At 40.3% G+C, this 18,667-nt stretch overlaps 1 protein-coding gene across 3 annotated transcripts in view; it reads right to left on the reverse strand.

The window, feature by feature from the left end:
- LKRSDH (lysine ketoglutarate reductase/saccharopine dehydrogenase) overlaps positions 1 to 18,667 on the reverse strand; it is a 97,181-nt gene that overhangs the window by 60,098 nt on the left and 18,416 nt on the right. For all 3 annotated transcript variants that reach the window (XM_071594192.1, XM_071594193.1, XM_071594191.1), the window contains exon 2: positions 10,191 to 10,275. In XM_071594192.1, coding sequence (XP_071450293.1) covers positions 10,191 to 10,265 — 75 coding nt within the window. In that variant the 5' untranslated portion in view covers positions 10,266 to 10,275. The remainder of the gene's footprint in view (positions 1 to 10,190; positions 10,276 to 18,667) is intronic.

Genomic DNA, 18,667 nt, shown 5'->3' on the forward strand with positions numbered 1-18,667 from the left:
ACTGCCAAATGACATTTTTTCTTGATTTCTTCGCTCAACCGGTGCAAGAACGACTCTCCATTTATCGTTCGTTCTTTTCGCAAGTTTTCTATGAAGATGATTCCGCGTGTATTCCAAAATACCGTGGCCATTACCTCGACAGCCGATTTCACTATTCCTCCTCCTTCGGCGCCAGATCGCTTTTAGAAACAGTTTCGACCGCTCCTTTGCCTCTGAATTGAAGTAGTGTATCCAAGGTGAGTCCACGGGTATGTATCGACTCAAACTCGTCAGGATTGCGACCGAAAAGTGCCAAATCAGCTTCCGCATCGGCTACACAATTGCGTTTATTCTCTACTGGGAGCATAAGCGGTAGCCTTCTCGCCGTGATTTTTTTCACAGAAAACACAGCGCCTTTTGGTATGCTTGTGTCCTCTCGCGAACTTTGATTCGTCGATCACTCATAACCATATCGTGGATTTTTTCCAATTATTCCGGAGGAAGTCACTTCCACTGAACGTCCCGAACGATTTTTATATCTACGGCCAGGTTTACACTCATTGGAAACAGGAGCAGATGTACCATGAACTTCACTCAACTCAGCTTTGATCTCTTCTGTTGTTTTGCCTTTTAAATAGACTTGTTTAACGACCGCACGAAACTCACATTTTTCCATTTTTTGTAAATAACCAAAAGTGTGTTGCCTCAATCGACTATCAAAATGAAACTTGGTGATGGATAAAGCTAAAACCTTAACTGCAGTCCAGTGAGAGATGAGGCTCTCTAAGAGCAAACCTTTTTCGACACTGCGGGCTCTTATCTTTTGGATAAAATTGACAGAAAGGAAAATAATGAAATTCTAGGTAAGGTAAGAAAAGAGGGAAGGCTGCTGGGAGATATTCCGAGAAGGCAGGAAAAATGAATGCGAAGCATTTTGATTAAGGTTGTAATGTTAAAAACTGTGAGAAAGGGAAGTTCGGCAGGCGGGGTATAGGGGGATGAAAAGAATATATCATGTGGGATGAAATGAAGGGAATTAAATTGTATGAGGAATTGAAAAAGGGTTTATAGTGGGGTAGGGTTTCACGCTGCGTCGCGTTTGGCGAGGCCTAGAAATGTAGTGGTGGTCAGCATTCGGGCTCTCAATTTCAAAGAGCTTTAGTTATCCACTCTATAAAAATCCTTACACCTCAGATTAAATTAATTCTGATGCATGCAGAACTGAAGCAGGGTTTATTGAAGTTTCTGGTGTCAGGTGGTACTTACTGGGAGAGGTTGCGATATGTATCGTTCAATCTATATCCCTCCAAAATCTACTTTAATCGGTAGGAGACCAATAATAATAAAACTACATTTTTTTCTAATGCGTAAGCTTGGAAAATGTTTGCTGCGAAGCCCGTTCTTAGAAAAACGCTAGCATCGTACAGCACTCGAGAACTTCCTAAATTTACTTACTCCATTCCTTAAGTCTCTAAAGTGCTCAAGTCAATACAATTCAATAAACATACTCAAAAGTAAATTCTTGCCATGAGTTCACATGTAGAAACACTTCTACAGCAGGGAGGACACTAATACCAATTCCTCGAACACACGACGAAATTCTTCAGCAAGCCACATCCAACACACTGCTAAACTTACCTTGTGAAATTCGAGGACAGTTACTACACGTTTCGAGTTTAGTGCGAATCTGTCCTTGAAAACTAACGGTGACCTTTGATTCCTCTGGAATATTTTGAGAGTTATTTAAGATATTTCTACAATATTCTCGTCTGACTAATGCAGAGTCTATTCTTCTTATTTCCTCGTCGTCACTGGTTCTTTATTGAGTAAATGAACTGCTAACTTTACTAAAGTTCATTTTTCCTTCAAATTCACTCAAGTCGACTATATCCCTAAAAAATAAATTGTACCTCAAAATTCGCTCAATGTGCATTACTGAATAATTAAATAATCAATAATGTAATAAATTGAATTTATTTATCAACAAACTTAAACAATTAGGAGTAGTTCTTATGGGAGGCGACCGACAGCTAAGGTCATTTGCGCTATTAGGGATGGATAGGAAAGGAAGGATGAGGAGAAACCCGGCGTCGGCATTAGCCTACTCTCAACTAAAGGCACCAAAGGGTCCGCCGTTAAATGTCCCATCCGACGGACGTAGTACTCACTCAAAGTGTTCTCCACAAAGTACCTCAAGTAGGGATCGAAATACCGCTGAAAAAATTTGTTGTCTCCAGAGTTTGAACCCGAGCCTTCTCGGTGGGTAGTCTGCACGTTAGCCATCTCGATCCCCAACTAAAACAACATTCATGCCGTACGATGAGGAAACTTCGTAGACGGAACTTCAAACCAATGAAGCAAAGATCAACAGATTATTACTTTACATCAACACCACTATACCGGGAACATTTTACGCTTTTCGTTCAACCCTTAACGCGATTAACTTAAGGTCCTATGTACGAATATGAGGGGAATATGAACTTTTATAGACTATTATTTAAACATTTTTCCTAAGCTAAGTCGCTGTGGAAAACACTGCCATCTCTATCCACACATTGGCAGTTTTGTTGAATACCAACTCATTTCTATCTACTATTCACATGCAATAGTTATAAGACGCATCACTACCATTTATGCATAACAAAAGCGTTCAACGACCATTAAATTTCTTTGCATACGCAGCACAGAGGGGAAATACAAAATGAAACTGGAACAACCCTACATTTAATTCAAAAAGATAAATTTAAAGCATCACTCGAAAACACCCATTGTATGATGTAGATATGCATGTATGTGATGGTGTTTATGAATATCGGCAAGCATTTATTTATTGTTCATATTTGTATGTTGAAGGTTGGTGCCCTTACACCCCCCGAACGCCCGGGTTGCGGGGTTAGTTTTGACGCAGATGTGGTTAAAATTATCGTTTTGTGATTATGAAACTAACATTTCTACTTAAATATAGCAAGGAAAATTGTATACATTTTCCAATTAAATGGCATAGGCTACTTACAATCCTTCCATTATAGACACAGTTAACCAAAAAAACAAAACGTCATCGTTCTATAAGCCACTCTTCCATGTGCTCTTATTGTCTTGCAGAACCAGTTCGAGGAAATGAAAACAGAATTCGACTCCGGGGAGTTCAAATATTCCCATTTCTGGTCATGTTCTTTGACTCAATCCACCGCTCTGAATACTCTTTCAGTTTTTCCACCTCTCAGCGTCTTAAAAGGAGAAGCAAGTATTTACTTCAATGAGAAAGTTGTCCCACGGACGATTAAGGGGGAAGGGAAAAGAATGTTCGAAGGCACGAGAGCCTGAGACAGGGATGGCGAACCTTTTGGCGATTGAGTTCCAACGTTTATATACGTAATAGGAGTGGACTTTGACTCGCGTGCCCATTAAATGGTCACAATAGAATTGCTCTGGGCACCTCCCAGCTCTGCGGACCACTTAGGGGACGCATGCCATATGTTCGCCGCCCCCGAACTAAGAGAATAAGAGGTATATGACAGCAGACTTCATCACCCATTATTTATAACGAAAAAAGTTTCTGAGAATAAACTGAGCAGTACTGTTTCCTCATAGATAGGAGTAATTAGTTTCAAATATTCAACATTATTATTATTATTATTATTATTATTATTATTATTATTATTATTTTTGGTAACCTTGCGTTTGAATTAGCTTTTGAATGGCTCATACTGATCATCGCTACATTTATTAGCTTCGTCTAACAAGAAATTCTAACAGCACACGCTACATTAAACTGATCTTCGATTCCTCATACATGTATTTACCATCCCTCATCTGTTCATCCTACCCCCTATCCTTTTCCTTCACCTTCCTTGTATGCTTAACGTTCTCCACTCGTATCATAATTCAGCATGGCATCCCAAATTAAAATATTCTGGATTCACCTTTCCTACCTCCCTCGGCAATTCAAGAATTCCAACAATCTTATCTCCTCCCCCCATCATGCCTAGCATTTCTTGGTTTGTTTCCTTTTTACCCATTTCACCTTCCCTATTCTTCATCGCACCCATATATCAAAGCGCCATTTATTAGAAATAAATGGGAAAGAAATCAATTCTACTAGCACCGTTAGAGTTGAAAGATAATAACGGACCAGTAAACGAAACATACCAAACAGTAGATAGATTTATCAGCGTAATTTTCAAAAATATAAATAGTAAAAGTGAGTATACGGATAGCCATAGATGTGGCGATGGCATGGAAAACATGACTGAAGAAGAGTCTTCTTCCTTCCGTTGAGACAGATGGTTATTCCACGGAAACATTCCAAAAACAACTCATTACTTTTTCCTTTGGGGTTTTAAAGTTTTCTATGCCATCGCCAGGCCAGTGGCTGACCTAATACACAAGTTATATACAGGCATGTATGCATAGTAAGGTATTCATGTCTGTAGAATATGTATTTCAGACTTTTGATTTGACAAACCAAGGATTTATTTTGACATGAATATCTTTAAAATACGGTCATTCCAAATGTACGCACGCCTCATCCATGTACTGTTACTATCTGCATTGTTTCACAGTATTGTTCTAAGCATAGGCCAAATACATATGAAATGCTGATGAAATGATGTTGATTTTAAGTAAATGAGTGGCTTCGCAGGTTAATGGGCAGTTGATGTTTGTTTGGGGGAGAAGTCGTCGGACAAAACTAATGCATCTAGTTTAACTTACGATTTCCATTAGGAAATTTTTTCAGAGTGATTTATGTCGGATATGCTTGTATCGACATCGAAAATGTTCTTGCTGTGATACACTTCAAGCGCTTGAATAACGAAATAGAAGGCTGCCATTAATTAAGAAAGGTTAGGAATGCGTTCAAACTGGGGAGTTTCAGGTGTAATATGGTGGAGTATGAACATAATGACCTAATTACATAACTTTCCAACAAGCTATTCTGCGGAAAAGTGTTATCATTTTGTCATTGCATTAGGAATGCCTATTAGCTACCTCGATTTACTCTTACATGACATTACATAGCACTCTATAAAGCCGTCGCAAGGGTGTGTGGCCGAGGGTGCTTACACACCAGACAACTTCTGACCCAAAATACTTTCTTCCGCTAGCACAGCCGGAGAATGTTATTCCGATTCCTTATTGTTCGCGCGAAAAATGACAATGACCAATGCGGAAACTGGGTTAATCTTTTATCAATAACCCATGACTATCGAAGCCTTACTATCGAACTCGCAATTCTATGTTCCATTACATGAATACGAAATTGCAGTTTCCCTAGTCTCCGTTTTTAAATATAGGTTTTACACAGCCGTTTTCCAATCACTGGGAACCTTGTGATATAAAAAAGATTCCTAAAATATGATTCCTAGATACGGTGCAATTTCCGAAGCTAGATCCTTAAATGCGTAAGTTGGTATTTGATCGGGTCCTAAGGCTATATAAGGGTTAAACGTTTTCCGGCAAACGTTCAATACCATAATGTGAGATTTTTATCATGAAAAATTCAGAAGATTTCTGGGGAGCATGATGTTTTCTTCAATCCTCCATGCCATCCCATGCCATAAAATGACATTGCCGCACCCTTCCCTCACAACCTCCTTTAGATTCGAACTACGCAAACGAAAAGAACGTGACAGGCCTTCGACATCAGAAAGGCAGTCATCTCTCCTAAGGGTCACTAAAATATCACACAATTGGAGAGCTATTCACTCGTGAAAAAATGCGACTGCGAAAGATTTAATGGACCGAGATTAAAAAATAAAATTACCAGGAAGTGCGTATCACTCACAGATAACACTACTCATATCCTCAGGCGGTGTTTTTTGCACGAATTCTCTCTCTCTCCATAGAACGTAACGACTGACGCTAAAAATATATACGCCTTACACGTAATATCTACATGGATGAGACGAAAAAGTAAAAGTAACAGATGGAGACTCAGGGCGGACAGTAATCATACGGAGAACGAGACAGAAACGCCCGATATCGCCCTTGTTTGAAATTATACGCCGAAGAAATAGGGGCTAAGAATGGGAATGTAAGAAAGCATGGAACTAATTTAGTCATATTTCCTATGAGAGCGCTTTGAACGATGTAACTATCGAGTCAAACAAATATTTGCAATAAACGCTGAGCGTATTAGTACACATTTTTATTTAATTTGGGAGAGAGTTGAAGGGATCCGAGTCTTCCCAAGTCAAAATATTTACTATCATTGAAAATCAGCACGTATATGAGTAAGCAATGTGCAAAACCCTAACTGTCCTATATCCCCCTCATTACAATATTTTATTGATTGTCAGCCAAATCTCCTCGTAATTGACAAGATGCACTCACTTTAAGCATGACGTAGAGGAGATATCGACGTCCAAAATAAACTAATAACCAGTTACGAAAGAAGCCAGGTTAAACAGAGGAAGGATTCTGCCAAGAGGGAGACCAATTTTTCCATTCTAACCAAGTTTTCTTATCCTACTTATCCGAATTAGAACTCCAAAATAAGATATAATATCGTAAATCTGACACACTCGGGAATAAGCATGAGCAGGATTTTTGAAAATCCATTTTTTATTAAGAGTTGCACATTGCATGCCTGTCCAGGAGGGCGGAGTATGTAACTATGGAGCACGTGTTCTACATCTACATTAATACCCTGCAAACCACCAAAAAGGTGTGTGGCAGAGGGTGCAGCACCAGGAAGAAAGGGTAAGGGATGAGGGGTTAGGGTTCTTTAAATGGATGGGGAAAGGTGGCGGAACCTGCAAAAAATATATATAAATATACTAGTATATTATGGAGGCAGGAAAAGTGGATGAAGGGGGTGTTGACAGGCAGTGGGATGTTGAAGACTGTGATAGAGGGTAGAATGTTGGGCAAAAGAGGAAAGGGAAGGAACAGGATAGGGATGTTGGACGGGATGAAGGGAGGAAGAAAGTACTCAGAGATGAAGAGGGACCTGGTATAGAGTAGGATGATGGATTTTGTGTTTTGTTAGGAGTAATGAAATTCTTGTTTGGTAGTGGTGTCCATCCAAAAACCTACCTTAACCGGTAGATTACCTAAAAAAAATACTAGTATAACCATGCGCAGTCGCTACCTTTTAGGTTAACACATTATGTCGAGCCGAATAGTGCGGGATTTCGATTACCAGCATCCTGGTCTCTTATTGTTCTTGGAAAAAATGACAAATTAAACCTGTGTTAAATACACGGAAGAAATATATCTACACAGTATCCAGCAAACCGCCGCTAAGGCTTGCGACAGCGGGTCTAAGATCACCAGTCATTCTACTTCTACTCCACTATTTCCACATGCATGTACACCTCTTGTAAAGGGCACGTGGAAGAGAGGCGACCGGTCACCATCTATGCCACATCCGTTACACATTGTACACGTATAACAGTTGGTAACTACTCCACTGATTATACAAAGGCGAAAAATAAGTAAATTCATTAAAGACGGCGGCCTCATATCCAAAGCAGTCAATTATTACCAGGTAGAATTCTACTCGTGCCGGACGGATAATTCAAAAACACATTAGCTCCATACTTTTATGTACCTTGCACCCCGCCTCACGTCACATGGTAACGTGGCTCGGGGTATTAGGGGTATTGGGGGTATTAGGAGGCCGGCTATTACGTGATTTCAATGGTACTGACGTTTGTGTTCCTAACTATTTTCACCAGTGCTGACCTATTTCTGGCCTAGTGTTTCCCCCTTGTGTTGAGAATAGTGCGCGGGAAATATATGGTACGTAAAATTTGAAGAGTGCAAATATGTCATGTATTTAAAAAGTAAAAATGTAATACAGTACCAAATTAAGGATTGTTTAAGGATGAAGGATGGCGATAAGGGCTTAAGTTCACTCAACATTCCACTATCTTAGACATTTTGATTAGGTAATCTACCGGTTAAGGTAGGTTTTGGATGGCCACAACTACCACATAAATATTGTGTTACTCCTAATAACACACAAACCAACATCCTACTAAACAACAAGTCCCTCTTCATCTCTGAGTACTTTCTTCCTCCCTTCATCCCGTCAAACATCCCTATCCTGTTCCTTCCCTTTCCTCTTCTGCCCAACATTCTACCCTCTATCACAGTCTTCAACATCACACTGCCGGTCAACACCCCCTTCATCCACTTTTCCTGCCTCCATAGGATTTCTCCCAACAAACCCTTCTCTTCGCCCACCATACCAAGCACTTCCTCATTTGTTTTCTTCTCTGTCCATTTCACCTTCTCCATTCTTCTCCACACCCACATTTCAAAAGCCTCCAATCTACGTCTATCCTCCTGCTTCAATGACCACGTTTCCGCACCGTACATAGCTACGCTCCATATCAAAGTTTTTACGAGTCTTTTCTTAACATCCTTATTCAACGTCCCTTTCATCAACTCCCTCCTCCTTGTGAAAGCCTCTTTGCCTAGCGCAATTCTTCTCCTTACGTCCCTACTACTTTGACCGTGTTGGTCCAAAACACTACCGAGATACGTAAACTGTTCTACGTGCTCTAGTTTTTGCCCTCCTGTTTTAATGTTAAGCTTAGCCTTTTTCTTTCTACAAAATCGCATAACCTTTGTTTTATTAATATTGATTCTCATCCCATACCTGTCGCACTGAATTTCCAATTCACTCAGCAATGCTTGCAGCCCCTTGGCTGACGGACAAACTGAAGCTTGGTCATCAGCAAACCTAACTGAATAGGATGTGTTTTGCTAGGGGTCACAAATTATTTAATAAGTAATTATGTCCATCCAAAAACCAACCTTAACCGGTAGATTACCTAATAAAATAACTGGACAACCAAGAGAAGTAGAAGCCTTAGGGTTAACCAATCGTTGTCCTTGCAAAAGGTTTAGGAATATGGTGCTTTGGTGAAAATCAAAAAAGATGGCAAAAATAATGCTATGAAATAATGAATTCAGCAGAAAGAAACAGTGGTCTGTACCTGCAACGCTCCGGCCATTATCACAGTCTTCAATTTCAAATACCGTTCAAAATCACGCACCCTTAACACATCATTCACTTTTGCAATACAACTTCTCACGCCGTCCACATTACATTAACAATGTTTTAACACAATCCATGTATTAATGACGAATGATGGAAAGTTATGTAGTACCCATTCATTTATTTAACGTCAACATCGGGGCGAGATTGAGACTACATGTGTATAGTCCCTCCTTCAATCTAACTTATAAACATAACATTGAAGATAATTACATTGCGTAATTCTCATTTTCATGGGCATTTCGTGAACTGATAGGAAGTGAACATGCAGGTTTTAAGCTCTCCTAATTGTTCTTATTAATTTTAGGAACGTGCTCTTCTTTTGAACCTTATTTTGACTATCTCTGAGGCACTCATTTTTTAAACTATGCCATTTCGTCTGTTTTTCTCTCACAAATTACTTAATGTCATTTGAATAAAGGAGGGTAACTGCTATCATTTTAATACTAGAGCGACTCATATTATTACGCACATTTTATCAGTCTTTCGCGGGAACGTCGAAGATTCGAAGATCACCCGAGACCACAAGTTCAGAAAATTTTATTGAAATGACATAATTGACATCTCGAGGCAACCTCATTAATATTTCAGAGCCTTTTTAGCATGCCTTATACGAGTCCATATAAAAACGTAACGGCCACGATTACGGTGATGATATTTCGATGCGTGAAAAAATTGATGTTTCGCTTGGTGTGTCAGTGTCTTTTCTCCCAAACACAAATGTGAGGGCGTACGCATGGTATGAACTATAGTGATCTATTTTGCGTCCTAAGGAGGAATATCGAAAGATACGAATGCACTTAAGCCGCAGTGGTTTAAATTCGGCACCCATGACGACTAAAACAACAGACTGTAGGAGGCAAGATATGGGAAGGTTCGCGATAGGGTCAAGTTTTCCAAGATAGCGTACATAGAAAGCGAGGGAAAAACGATTCGACAGTAGACTGTGCTTAATGAAAGCGAGCCAATATACCGAAGAACCTATAGTTATCTGGAAGATGACGTTCATTTTTTTATTTTAAACCCAACCACACTCGCGCGCACTGAAAAATCGGCGAATAAATTTGAAGTTGAAATCAATATTCAGAAACGATATTTCATAGAGATAAAAACTGAAAGCCTTATCATCGCACGAAGGCAGTGCGTCCATTCTTTGCAAAAAAACTCTTGGACGTCATTAATTGACCTGTGACCTTACCGAGTAATAAGCGCTGCGTCTGTGACGCTTGAAGAACTTGCTCCGGGACGACAGAGCAACAACCCGGAGCAGCATGTTGCCGTATCTGAAAAAGGAAGGAAAATGAGAGTTTATTAAAAAACATGGGAAATTACAAGCAAAACATTCTAAAATTTTCGCCAAGGATTCATTTGAAATGTTCATATCATAAACTACCAGTTATACATCACTGTCCTGTAACAGCCGAACATTAGTGCACAGTTTCTTTAGGCATGAGAAAATTTAACAGGGGTAGTTAGTATATCCTTAGGTATACTTAGTATTGACACTAATTCACAGGTGTCGACTGACGTAAATTAAAAATTCTGGCATCCCCGAACCAGAGCTCTTACTCTCTTATTTACGTAGATATCTGAAACATAAAAGCCCAAATTTTGACAAAATACATGTACACTCATTTAAAGGGTTATCTACACTGGTATTGGGAGCTGGCGACAGATCTGCATGCATCAATTATTAAACCTAACCAATCGATGGATTTTGCAATTGAAAACATTACGACTACGTAGAAGGCCTTCGGGAAGAATTTTTCCATATTCTGTGACTAGGCATGCATATAGATAACATTTAGGTACAGGTGTTGCGTTTTCTGTAATGATTTTTCACGAGACACGTTCGCTTCACGTTACCATTTACCCGCCGTTAAATATCACTATCATCCTTCAGGAATGGTAGTCTATAAATGTACATTTTGCATAGCAATTCGCATGTTTCTGTTGTATTTCGTCCATCGCATTACTCGTCTCTAATCTTGATTAAAGATGCTTTTAAAACTTTTTGCCCAATTTAGGAAACTTTTTGTATAGTTAAATTACCTCATATATGTACCTAAATCTTCATCTAACAACGAAATAATAAAATCGTGAACGTCGTAAAATTATATTGTTTACAAGATCATGAGGGTTCATCTGCACCTGGATTGATTTTTTTAAATGTTTGCAACGCTGCAATATGGCTGCAAAGGATTCCAAACGAATAACCAACCACCACAATCATCAACCCGAAGGTCGGCTTGTTGGGTGATGGTAAAGTTAACCCAATTCTAAGCCCGACGGCGTGTGAAATTCACACATCAGGATAGGGGCGCCAGTTCCTTTCCCTGCGCCGGGTATGGTTTCCCAGGAAGATCTGGTCCCCGAAAAAATCACAGTTTGGGTGAGGTTGAGAGTGGCTAGAGTCTTCATCCGGAGTCAAACCAATAGCCTCAGGTCATTAGCCCTGCGCTCAACCTAGGGCAAAACATATGACGGAATGCTATTGAAACTATGATGATCGCAAGGGAAATCTTAAAGAATTTGAACTATCTACTGAGAGAGCTGACCCTACATCCCCTCAATCGGTAAATAGCCCAACTCAAAATTAACATACACGTGACTCAAAATAATGGAAATTTACCGATTGTTCACACGCATGTTAAACACTTTTTTTAAGTTCCGTAATCATGTGCTTTTATTGGACCAAACAATACTTACAAAGGAAGGATAAAAGTTTTTTTAGACAGGTGAAGATTAACACGGACCAAAAATAAGAGAGTTCAGGATCCAAATTCGTCTGAAGTCAGCAATGCAGATGAATTCCAAGACGACCTGGATGAGGTCAACCAGGTCTCAACCAGGTCTCAACCAGGTCTCAACCGAGCCAAAAAGTCAGTCTACGTTTCAGTGTTTACTACCAAGGGGGAAGTGGGAAGGCTCGTCTCTTTAACGCTGGAAAGGTCCTTCCTCCTGGATTAAACGAAGGCCAAATTGTGGCCAAGGTGTGGGATGACCTCGAGAGCATCACTCAAGGACGCTCTCATTTGAATCCCCACAGCGACGGTGTCGCGTATCCAGAGAGCAGAACTGAGACCAGGAAATATGCAAAACAAAACAGCGGCAAGATTCAACACGCAGGGAATCATTAATTGATTGGTATTCCACCGATTAAGTGTTTTGCTTCGGATGAACATCCCTGCACAATTATTAAAAGAAATAGATGAGTGGAGGAAATTAATTCCATCCCTGATCACAGCTTTCGCGACTGGCCAGTTAGCTTAAAACAGAAACACTGGACAAGAGAACGTGACATACCAGCTCACCGATCTCCCGGAAGTAAAACTGATTTATCAAGGTCATTTGCGCAAAAGATATATTTATATTATCAACGCTGGCGTCAATTTTCTGAGAAGCTGGAAAATTGAATACATAAAATATAGTCCACAGTTGTGCGCTTAAACAATGACCTATGACGCTCTTAAGCTGGACTGAGTACAAACATTCATCAAAACCAAAAAAGCGAAATCAACTTTAAGAAGGCAAGGGGTTTACACCTCCATATAAGCGTAAAGGTGAGAGGACAATTAAATTTTATGGATTAATTTTTTTAAGTTTCGAATAACGATAGGATCGAGGATGACGCACTCCGTAATAGGTTAAACTTCTACGTCTACATGGTACCCTACAAGCCACCGCTAAGGTGTGTGGCAAGAGGTGATTACAGATAAGGCATGCATTATCAAAAATTGATTTTTTTTATTAATTGCTAGTAACTAATATATATATATATATATATATATATATATATATATATATATATATATATATATATATATATATATATGTATATATATATATATACACACACACACACATACACATGCATACACATATACATGCACATACGCACAGAGTCAAAGAATTGAAGAATTCAAATAATGTAAATCATGATCACTTCGTCCACGCGGAGACACTGTCTTGTTAATCGGAAATGGCCCTGTTAGCCAAGGAGGAAGAAATACGCCTTGAGGACAGAGATCACGCTACCGTCTGGCGAAGAATATTACATTAATTCTTGTCGAAATAGTTTTCTGCCCGAGAAAAATTTGGAATTATAAGAATATTTGAACTGATCATATAGAGATAGCTTTTGTTACTACTTATCACGTGATATTTGGAGTACTTAGCGTCAAATAGTCAAAATTATTATAATTAATGGTAGTCGGCAGTTCACGGTGGGTTTTGGATGGGCAAACTGACTGCCTGCCGCTACATCTCTCTACCTCACTTAGCACGACAACTTCTCAGCCTGCCCTCAAACCCACCGATCCTCTTCCTCCCCCTACTTCGCTTGCCTTAAGTTCTCCTCTCTATCACACTGTTACAAATGCTATCGCCAATCAAAATTCCCCGAATTCCTTGTCCACACCCACATCTCATAAACCTTTGATCTTTCACCTTGGTTCAACGACCGAATTTCCACGTCGCACAGAACTTAAGCTCCTCATCCAGATTTTCACTAATCTTTTCTTAACGCCCTTATTCAAGGTCCTAGTCTCAATAACCCCTCTTTGCAAGCTCGTCATCGCCTAACGCAATCCATTTTACGTCCGTAATACTTGGGTCATGGATTTTCTCAAAATGTTCTTTAGGCTTGTGGGGATAGATTGTATGGGTTTTCGCAAATAGAGTTATATTCGGGTGCATCCGGTTTAGGCATATTTTTATGGATATCGAGACTACTCACTAAGCTACGCATTCAAGCGACGCCTAACACGATAATTGACACCGTTTAGTCCAGCAATACGAGACTCAAACATTTTCTGACACTACAATATCTATCAGTTTTCCCTTTAAAATTAGGTTTTTCTAAGTAGCTCTCCCGTTGATTCATCTGGCTGGACGACGGTTTTTGCTAGCGTCACAGTCAGTATCGTGATGTTACCTGCCATGCCAGCTTCTGATTACGATGCCGACTGAAACGCCAACAAAACTGACGTGTAATCAAATAAACGCCAGGGCAACTCGAAAGCTTCCGTTCATCATAGAGTGGGTTCAAATAAGAGTCTAGCAAGACAAAACTATACTTTCCATTCCACTAATTTTTCTTGCGTGATAAACAAGATTGACTGTCATTAATTAAATTAACATAAAATTGAAACAAGAGAGTATTCGGTATTTTAAAATATATCATACTGAAAGTTGCCACACGTCTCTACATAAAACTAGCAAGTATAATGAACGGCTCCTTTCCCTCACTTCTCTTACATGCATACCTACCCTAGCAAATGCTATAAGAAGCCTGGCATTATACTGCAAGTTTGCGATCTCAACACTGCGCCACACTGTGGTATCTTGATTTACACTTTTTTGACGTAAAACTCATGAGGGTGCATACACATTAAAATAAAATTACAGTTTCAAATTCCGTTTTTCGACTGTGACCAAACAGGCGTTGTGTTTCTACATTGAAAAACCGCCGTGAATAACCCGCGAAAGCCTTCCTGTTATCTTTTTTTTGTATTGATGAGAATACACCGAAATTTTTTCCAGCAGAATTGGCTAGGCACTCATAAAAAACTATTTGTACGGAAATCATGGTAGTTGATTTATAGTAAGCAGAACATTTTGTGGGTGAATGTACATCCCAAGAAATTTACAATAAGTAGATCATCCAGAAAATTCAACCACTCGGATCTAAGATGTCTGTCTTAACTGGGCATCAGAAAGTTTCAACCGGAGTCCATCCAATAACTACAGGGTTCGTCCGGAAAATAAGTGAACTGATTTTTTCCCGCCGCTCCAGGCGCGCCCAGCACCGCTCTGACGGGCTGCGATTGGAGGGGGGTATGTTGGCAAGCGACGCTGAAAAAGGCAGTCGTCTCTGAGCTGTGGTGTAGTGAGGAGCTCTTAACGCGAACCTCCACGCTCGACCCACGTCACGGAACGCGATGCCGAAGTTTTTGGAGCAGAGTTATTCCATCAAATTTGCGGTAAAGCTTGGGAAATCGTCTACCGAAACTGTCGGTATGATTAACCAGGCTTACGGGGAGTCAGCCATGTCCAGAAACATGATCTTTCGGTGGCACAAGATGTTCGTGGAGGGCAGAGAAGAGGTCGACGACGAACCACGGCCTGGACGCCCATCAACGACACTCACCGACGAAAATGTGCGAAAAGTTCGCGACGTACTGAACTCTGATCGTCGTCTTAGTGTTCGGATGATAGCAGAGCAGTGTAATGTGCCAAAAACAATAGTGCACGAGATTATTAGGGAGCAATTACAGATGCGAAAAATTTGTCCAAAGTTGGTGCCGAAAGTGCTCAGTGATGATCAAAGACTCAATCGTTTGGAAATCGCGACACAACTTGCGGATCACTGCAAAAATGATCCACATTTTTTAGAGAACTGTCCTGTTCCCGAGGATAAAGAGAAGTTTGAAAGGAACGCGATACGGGACTTTGGACGCCGTCAAAGAGGCTGTGACGACGTGTCTTCGAGAGGTTCCCGATGATGCCTTCGCGGGAGCGTTCCAGGAATGGGAACGCCGCTGGAACAAGTGTATCGACTCACAAGGGTCGTATTTTGAGGAATATTAGCTTAAGATATGTAAAAGTGTAATACATTTTTTTTCCTGATCTCAGTACACTTATTTTCCGGACGAACCCTGTATATGCCCTTCCTACTTGGATACTGATTTAAAATTCCTACAGCTTTAGTAATTTCTCGTACTTTCAGTCGGCAATCTTCCATGACCATTTTGTGCACTTTTGACCATTATGCGCATAATTTTTGGGGCAGTGGCACATTTTGGCCGATCACTACGAGGATCATAATCTAAGCTGTCCCGTCCAAACAAACTCGTTTTTCACTTGGCAACAGGTGAATAAGAAGGAACAGAGTCCCACAAGAGGGTTCTGACAGTCGGCATGAATTTATTTTCTTTTCTTTCATACCTTCTTTACGAAGTATTTAATTACTGCTTGAATCTCATTTTTTTTCCATATTCACAAATCACTACACAGGAACAATAACAAGGGGCGTCCGCACCACAGATCTCTCTCTCTCTCTCGCTTCCCAGAAAACTGACGCGTTACGTGTTTACTCATACTTGTAAAGGATTAGCTATTAATACGCGGGAAACACACTACGCTAGCGCTGACAGCTGGTAGTAATTCCGAGAACTTTTCAAACTACCCTCGTAATACATGTAATATGTTTGTCCGGAACACATCATCAAATCAGTTAGTTCCTATTCCAAAAGAGATTAAGGCTATATCATATGAGGACTAGAGGAAAATAAGTTTGATTTCCCAATCGGCTAAATTGGTTCTCAGCATCATTGACATGAGAATAGAGAGCAGGGCAAACTATTACTTAGGAGATGATCAGTTAAGGTTCAGGAAGGAGAGAGGCATGCGTGGTGTCATTGCAGTAGTGAGGGTACCAACAGAGAGGACCATAGAATAGAATTGGGATGCCTTTCATCTAAAACGGCCTTCAACATACGTCAGTGCCCTTCATCATTTCCCCATCAACTTCCCGTGGCCCTTTTCCTAGATTTCTAGGGCAAGTTCCACTTCGCCCACATGTTTCAAAACAACATTTGCTTTCACATTTTTCCAGCTGCTTATTATTATTTTATTTAAGCCATTCATTATTGATCCTAAAGTTATTAAAATTTTAATTTTTTCTAATTAAAATTTACATTTTTTTGCAAGCAAATAATGACATCCGTTTTCCCAGGGAAAAATTTCTTCTGGAGTTACTAACTCTCCCTATGCGGAAGATATGACGTTAAAAGCCAGAGAACACATCAACGATTCAGTAACAAGGATATTTTCATTACGGTATTCCGAGATTACGGATACGGGTTATCTAGAGTTTGACCCCATTGCGAATCTCCGATAACTCTCCCGGTGAAGGGCGAGCTTGGTCGGAGTGAAGGTTAATGTTACCCTTGAAATTGACGTTAAAAAGCTGAAACCACTGTCATGACAATAAATAGAGCAGAACAATACAATTTTGGCTTTCATTATACCATGGAAGAGCTCCACAAAGTGTTGAGGGGAAGAGTAATTGCAATACTCTACAGTGTTTCCGTATGATGATTATCATGTAAACGTTCACGCATCACGTTCATTTCTCGTGTATTTGACGTTATGCACTCGTAGTGAGTTGACTCGTTCGAAGGACACTACATTACAAGCAATGACCAGTATATATACAGGTTAAAACCATCTCCTAAGTTCCTTCCTTCTCTCCCTTGAGAAAGGTGGCTTGACCGAAATATCAGAAACGTGCGAGTTTCTTTTCTTTTTTCTGTATTTCTGGGTTTTTGTTTGCTAGTGCTATCTTGATTATTCACCTCCATTATCCATTATTATTCACATCCGTGAGCCTTTCACATAAGTTTATAAATATATCCCATTATCACCGTTGTGGTTCAACGTGTCGGTGAAGGAAATGATTAAAGAGGCATGGGAAGAACTTGAGCTAGGAATGAAAGTCGGCGGGGAATTAGTAAAATCAGTTAGGTTTGCTGATGACCAAGCTTTAGTTTGTCAGTCAGCCAAGGGGTTGCAAGCATTGCTGAGTGAATTGGAAATGCAGTGCGACAGTTATGGGATGAGAATCAATATTAATAAAACAAAGGTTATGCGATTTTCTAGAAAGAAAAAAGCTAAGCTTAACATTAAAATAGGAGGGCAAAAACTAGAGCAGGTAGAACAGTTTACTTATCTCGGTAGTGTTTTGGATCAACAGGGTCAAAGTAGTAGGGACGTAAGGAGAAGAACTTTGCTAGGCAAATAGGCTTTCACAAGGAGGAGGGAGTTGATGACAGGGACGTTGAGTAAGGATGTTAAGAAAAGACTCGTTAAAACTTTTATATGGAGCGAAGCTATGTACGGCGCGAAAACGTGGTCGTTGATGCAGGAGGATAGACGTAGACTGGAGGCTTTTGAAATGTGGGTGTGGAGGAGAATGGAGAAGGTGAAATGGACAGAGGTGAAAACAAACGAGGCAGTACTTGGTATGGTGGGCGAAGAGAGGGGTTTGTTGGGAGCAATCCTATAGAGGTAGGAAAAGTGGCTGAAGGGGGTATTGACCGGCAGCGGGATGTTGAGGGCTGTAATTGAGGGGAGAATGTTAGGCAAACGAGGAAAGGGAAGGAAAGGATAGGGATGTTGGACGGGATGAAGGGAGGAAGACAGTACTCAGAGCTGAAGAGGGACCTGATGTAAAGTAGGATGTTGTGTTTTACTAGGGGTCACAAATTATTTAATTAGTAATTATGTCCATCCAAAAACCTACCTTAACTGGTAGATAGCCTAATAATAATATGTGTATAATGTATATCAAGATGGTGCTAGTACGTCACGTTTCCGAATTTCCTGTTGTCCAGCCTCCTTTCTCAAGGGAGAGAAGAAAGGAACTGAGGAGATGGTTTTAATAGAAGGATCCATGGACGCTGGATGGAAGGGGAAGTTGGGAACAGGTTTGCGGGGGGAAGAGTTGGAAGGGGAAGTGGTGAGGGAATATTATGGAAGGTTTTGGGAGCGGAGGAGGGTTGATATGTTAAGTTTGGTGTAATTAATGTCTGGTTCATTCCTGGAATCAAGGAGCCAAATAAACGCTTATTCTACGTTTTGTACGGAGAAGGTGAACTGGACCGTAAGGAA

This window comes from Hetaerina americana, unplaced genomic scaffold, assembly GCF_022747635.1.
Source record: "Hetaerina americana unplaced genomic scaffold, ioHetAmer1.1.p SCAF_6, whole genome shotgun sequence".
NCBI classification, from domain to species: domain Eukaryota; kingdom Metazoa; phylum Arthropoda; class Insecta; order Odonata; family Calopterygidae; genus Hetaerina; species Hetaerina americana.